Here is a 6000-nt window from a genome sequence, read left to right as displayed (position 1 = left end):
TCTGTGGACTGATATGGAAAGATACACAGAATATATTGTTAAATGAAAAAAAATGCAAGGGTCAGAAGCATGTTTTAGAACACTATTTTTTACTTAAGAAAGGGGAAAAATGCAAGAGTAGATAACTGTATTTGCATGATTTGCATAAAGAAACACAGGATACATACACAAAAATACTATAAAAAATTATTAACGATGAAAGCAGTGGAAGCCAGATATCTCAACATAAATTTCCACACTCTTTTTATTTTTGAGCCTTATGAATATATCACCCATTCAAAAATAATTAAATTTGCAAAGTAAATGAAGAAAAAAAGAAAAGAAAAATTAAATTATATGGCCCAAGGGGAAGAATAAAGTATTATAGAGGCTCATAGTAAGTACTAAGATATAATGATGGAAGGATAATAGACCTGCCAAAACATAAGCATAACCAACAAAAGTAAATAGGTACAAAGATACAAAAGCCAAGTCCCATTGGGGTAGCACAAAAAGCCTTGGGTTATTGCTTTAGTTTAGGATTTCTGAACAGTAGCAATGATGACATTTCTGGGCAAGATATTTCTTTGTTGCAGGCGGCTGTCCTGTGCACTGTAGGATGTTTAGCAGTATCCCTGGCCTTTACTCCCTAGATATGAGTAGCAAAGCCTCACCCCCACGCCACAGAACCACCAACCAAAAGTCTCCATGCATTGGCCTATGTCCAGGGGAGGGGAGCAGCCCAAAGCACCTCCTGCTGAGAATCACTGTTCTAGCTGGTCTAAATAGGAAGGGGGAATTTCTGAGATCTCATTAAGAAATTAAAAAAAAATAACTTTTAGTGAATGTTTTCTTGGCAACTGATATGTTTCCCAGAACTCATCTTTCACTGAAATGTCAAAATTTTCATATGATAGTATTTTCCAGTTCTTTTTAAAAATTATTAACATAAGCATGATTCAGTGAGTGTATTATTTAGCAACTTCTGAGTGGTTTAACGATTTATCAAATATTTTCCCTTTAAATAAGATACTTAGGGGCACCTGGGTGGCTCAGTGGGTTAAGCCGCTGCCTTCAGCTCAGGTCATGATCTCAGGGTCCTGGGATCGAGTCCCGCATCGGGCTTTCTGTTCAGCGGGGAGCCTGCTTCCTCCTCTCTCTCTACCTACTTGTGATTTCTCTCTGTCAAATAAATAAATAAAATCTTTAAAAATAAATAAATAAATAAGATACTTAAATTGAGAGTCATTGGATGTCATTTTATTACTTTGCATCTTTTTGTGCAGTAGCCAATTTCTACTTGTCTAATGATATTAGGCAAATGGAATTAAACACCTCTGTCTGTTTATACACCTCTGTAGAGTTTCTTAGGCAAAATCGAGGGGAGGGGCTCCTCTAATATGAACTTCAAGTCACTCTGTTAGGGACTCCTTTTCTTTCTTTAACCTTTCCTTGGGAGTCTGGAATCCTTCCAGAAATGGACCACTGGGCGGCAAGGACGATAATTCATTAGCTCTGCATCTGTGGCAATCCCCATCTCACAATAACCTACACTCAGAGGCCCCTGCTATATAGCTCAGTAGCTCATAGTTGTGGCAGCCTGACTTGCAGTAGGAGAAACAGAAGGAGCTTTTTCTCCCTCAGCTCTACCCAGGATCTTCTGGGAGGGATGCAGGTGGCCATAATTATTTTTAAACACGATCGTTCCTTTTCTGAAGAGAGCCGATCAGACCTGTAATCTGGACACTGGCCCGCCAGTTACAGCACAGTGAGTGCGTGAGCTTGGCTGGAGGTTTGTTTTTAATGTGACTAATTTCAGCTGGAGGAGCAGGGCGGATCACATTTCCCGGGAGAATCACCTTGGTTTACCCGTCTCTGGACTCAGGTGGAAGGATTTCCTTATTGGATGGGACCTACAGTTCAAAGCAAGAAAGCCAAGACCATTTCCTGGCCGAGATGGAAAAATTATCTTCGTTCTGGAAGACGGGATACACGCTCAAGGAAGTCTTCAGCCGGCAGGTGAATATTTAACCGCTCACTCCTCTTCCCCAGCGCCCGCTGAATATTTGCAACCCCATTCCCAATGCAGGCGAGTGCGTGCGTGAAAACTCGGGGTTGGGCGCAGAGGCCGGAGAACTACCCCGGAAGCACCCACTAAATAGCAAACACATGCCCGGCATGCCAAAGATCTCACCGACTAGGGCATCGCCTGGGACTCCCGGCCCAGCAGTTTCTGGGCGGAAGAAAGGCTGGCCGCACGACTGCTGCATGAAACGAGCCGGTTTTGAAAGCAGAACCGTCCTATCCCTTTCCCGGAGACGTCCCCTCTCCACCCCAGAGCTGCAGAGGAACTCTCCCTGCCTTTCTGTCGACCACTCCCGCAGCCCCAAGTCCCAAGCTCGGAAATGCGGCGGGACTCCTGACCTGGTTTCCATCGTTGCACTCGCTGCCTGGGTTGCGTGACTCCCGAGCTTATTTAGGTGGCGAATTTAGGGTCCCACGATCTGGCTTGGGGAGTTCTGATAGCGAGGATGCCCCCCACCCACCCAGGGTCATTTCAGAGTGCGTCTCCAAAAGTCCAGATCCTTAAGCCCCGCACCGCACCCGCTAGCACTCGCATCCCCGGTAGCTGCCAACTGGTGTGCTATTCGCAGACCATCCTGCAGTCAAGAAGCGGGGTGTGCTATGCGCTCCTGTCTTTCCCGACAACCCTTGAAACTGCACCGCGGGGCGCATCCAGCAAATCTCACGAATTCAAACATCCTCGTCCCAAATTCGAGTTTGCCCCGACCGTCCCCTTCCCGCGTCGACTCTGGAAGCCTCAGCCACTTGGGCTTTCCCTTCGGACCCAAAGGGGCGCGCGCGGCGGTGCGAGGGATCCGCCTCTTTCCCCAGGCTCTGGCGGGGCGGGGGTGGGTAGGCAGGGACCTGGATCTGATTAGCTGGGAGGGGGAAACCCTGGTCCCAACCGCTCGCTCGCGTCTCCCAAGCTTCTCGGGGAGGAGGAGGACGAGGTGGAGGAGGGACGTTACAGAGAGGAAGAGCAGGGGTCCCATCACTGAGCACCCGCAGCAAGGTTGGTGCCGCCGCCGTCTTCCGGCTCTCGCCTCGCCCTCGCCCCGGGTCCAAGCATGGGGCCCCCTTCCAGCTCCGGCTTCTACGTGAGCCGCGCGGTAGCCCTGCTGCTGGCCGGGCTGGCGGCCGCGCTCCTGCTGGCGCTGGCCGCGCTCGCCGCCCTGTACGGCCGCTGCGCGCGCGTGCCGCCGTCGGAGCTTCCCCACCGCGCGGGCCTGGACGCCGCGCCTTCCCCGCCCGCCACGCCGGGAGAGCCGCTGCCCCCCGGGCGCACCCGCCCCACTCGGGAGCCGGCGGTGACCGCCACCACGGGCCACGGGCGCCCCCCAGGACCCTGGGACCGGCTGCGCCTGCCGCCCTGGCTCGTGCCCCTGCACTACGAGCTGGAGCTGTGGCCCCGGCTGCGGCCCCACGAGTCCTGGGCTCCGACGTTGACCTTCACGGGCCGCGTAAACATCACGGTGCGCTGCACAGCGGCCACCAGGCGGCTGCTGCTGCACAGCCTCTTCCTGGACTGCGAGAGCGCCGAGGTGCGGGGTCCTCTAGCCTCCGACGCCGGAGACGGCACTGTGGGCCGAGTGCCGGTGGACGACGTGTGGTTCGCGTTTGACATGCAGTATATGGTCCTGGAGCTGGGCGTCCCGCTGCAGCCCGGGGGGCGGTATGAGCTGCAGCTCAGCTTCTCCGGCCTGGTGTACCAGGACCTCAGAGAGGGGCTCTTCTTCAGCGTCTACACAGACCAGGGGGAGCGCAGGTAAGCGCAGGCCGACCCGCGTCCCCCGGCTCCGGCCCAGAGTCCAGCCGCCTGCCTGCGTCAAACCCTCCCCCCAAACCCCCATCGCTCGCGCTGCTTTCTTGTAGAGCCCTCCTTGCTCCCCTTCCCTTCAGAAATCCTGCTTGTAACGGCGGTTACCAGACCGCGGTCCTTCCTCCGGCTCATTCGAAGCACCATCCCCGGCCCATCCAGCATCCAGTTCGTTTCTCTCGTTGCCCTTCTAAGGTCGCTGCTCCCCCGAGACGTTTACTGTCGGCTTCAGAAAGCCCCCCGCCCCCCACCTTTGCTCTGCCCCCCACCCAGGATGGCTTCGCTGCCCTGAGCAAATCCCTTGCTCCTCAAAGTTTGGTCCGTGGATCGGCCGGAGCTGTCAATCTGGGAGCTTGTTCGAGACTGCAAATTCCCCACCCTCGACCAAAGGATCGGAATCTGTGTTTTAAGCAGATCGCCGGGTGGTGTCTGGGCATTAACCTTGGAGAAGCTTGGGGCTGTCGCGCCCTCGCGCCCCGAGGTTCCCTTCCTGAGCGGGCCTCCGGGCTCAGCTGCCTGCTCTCTTTTTCTTCCGCGCGCTCTGGAGCTGCTGCTCTTGCAACAAATACCCTCCCGTCGGTGCTTCTCATCCCCCCACTTTTTGTGAGGTTCTCCAAAACTTAAGACTCCCCTTGAATTCATCCCCTCCCATCCTCTGCCTGGGGAGCGAGTCTTGTTTTGTGCGTGTGCCGCAGCTTCCCCCACCCCTGCCAAGCTTTCTGAACATCTCTGCGGAGGATGGGGAAGCTGGAGCTTTCGGGATTCCTTCCCTGGGAAGAAGAAAATAATAGCAGTAGGAGTAGGAGTAACAGTAGTAATGGTAGTAATAGTAATAATAGCAGCGGAGACAAGAGACCTCTCAGAGTTTGCAAGCTCACGTAGCATGCATGTGTTCTCTTTACATTCATCTGGGATAATTGCTTTCCACACGGAACGATTCCATCTCAAGAACTGCCTCTTCCCACGCCCTGCGACCGCGTTACTGACCCCAGGTGGGTGCGGGGGAAACCATGTGTGTGTGGAAGATACTGGAAAGGTCTTTCTTCACACTGGCGCTCTTCTTCGCTCACGCGCTGGTGGACCATTTGCGGTTTACACAAGTGCATCTACTTTGCCTTTTTATTATTAGAGAAAATGTTCTCAGATGTTCTCAGAGGGAAAGGAACCTACTCAGTTACCCCCTAAATCATCTCCTGCATTATTTTCGAAAATGTCAAGGCTTTGAAAGTAGGTTTAATAAGCTCCCTCAGCTGGGTGTGTAATCTGTAACTTTTGTTTTTAAGGACTGTATGCTTTTTTTTCTTTCGAACATGCATCAAGGCTTGAAAAATAGTTTTGGAAATTTTCTCATTAGGATGTTGTGTTACCGGATTTAAGGGCACAGGAAACCTTTTGTAATTACTGTGCGGGTGGTTCAGAGTGCAAGATTTTTCAGAGGGGAAGAAAAAGGACACTGCCCTCACATGGGACAGTATTTTCTGCTGTTGAGTCAGTAAATCATTTGCTAACCCATCTCTTCTTAATAGGCCCATGGCCTGGAGAGCCTACCCTCACAAATATGGGAAATGAAATTCCCTTTCCATTTTTCTATTGTGTTGCCAGCTCTAGTGGTAACTAGAAACCGTATTTTGAGAACATTAAAATTCAAACAAGCAGAAATCCGAATAAAGTCCCCCAGATGTTCATAGACCACTGCAGAGTTCCAGACTCACCGCATCTTAGAGGAGCTGATGCTTGGAAATTGCTCCTCTGCCTCTCTGCCTTGGAAATCACGAGGGAAAGAAACCTCCAGTTGAGTTTGAAGCCAAGGTCACAAAGAACTTGGACGACATAATGAGTGCGGTGAAGCCGATCTTGGAAGCCCACCAGGCCTGAGTTTGAGCTGTGTGACTTGAGTCAGACCCTCCATGTCTCTGAGCTGATTGCCCAATGTGTTTACTTCTCTTCGTTGGTGACCCCGTATCACAGTCTGGACAGGCTGCAGTTTTTAGAAGATTTTACTCAACATTAAGGCAAAAGAAAAAATCATTCCAGCAAATTCAAAGAGCGTCACTGTCTCACTCTTCTATGGCTTAGGTCCCCGATTTTCTGGCTTGAGAGATTGCTGGGGATGCTTCCCGAATGTTCTCTGCCTTTCCCCC

General features: G+C 51.8%; 1 protein-coding gene across 3 annotated transcripts in view; it reads left to right on the top strand.

Annotated features, from left to right (window-relative positions):
- Positions 1-2835: 2835 nt before the first annotated feature.
- Positions 2836-6000, top strand: part of LVRN (laeverin) — a 64843-nt gene continuing 61678 nt past the window's right edge. For all 3 annotated transcript variants that reach the window (XR_007127624.1, XM_047731041.1, XM_047731042.1), the window contains exon 1: positions 2836-3808. Coding sequence is in view for 2 of the 3 variants with exons in the window: in XM_047731041.1 (XP_047586997.1) it covers positions 3111-3808 (698 nt within the window). In the remaining variant the exon portion in view is untranslated. The remainder of the gene's footprint in view (positions 3809-6000) is intronic.

This window comes from Lutra lutra, chromosome 5, assembly GCF_902655055.1.
Source record: "Lutra lutra chromosome 5, mLutLut1.2, whole genome shotgun sequence".
NCBI lineage: Eukaryota > Metazoa > Chordata > Mammalia > Carnivora > Mustelidae > Lutra > Lutra lutra.
The sequence above is the reverse complement of the archived record's forward strand: the minus strand, read 5'-3'. Positions and strand labels throughout refer to the sequence as shown.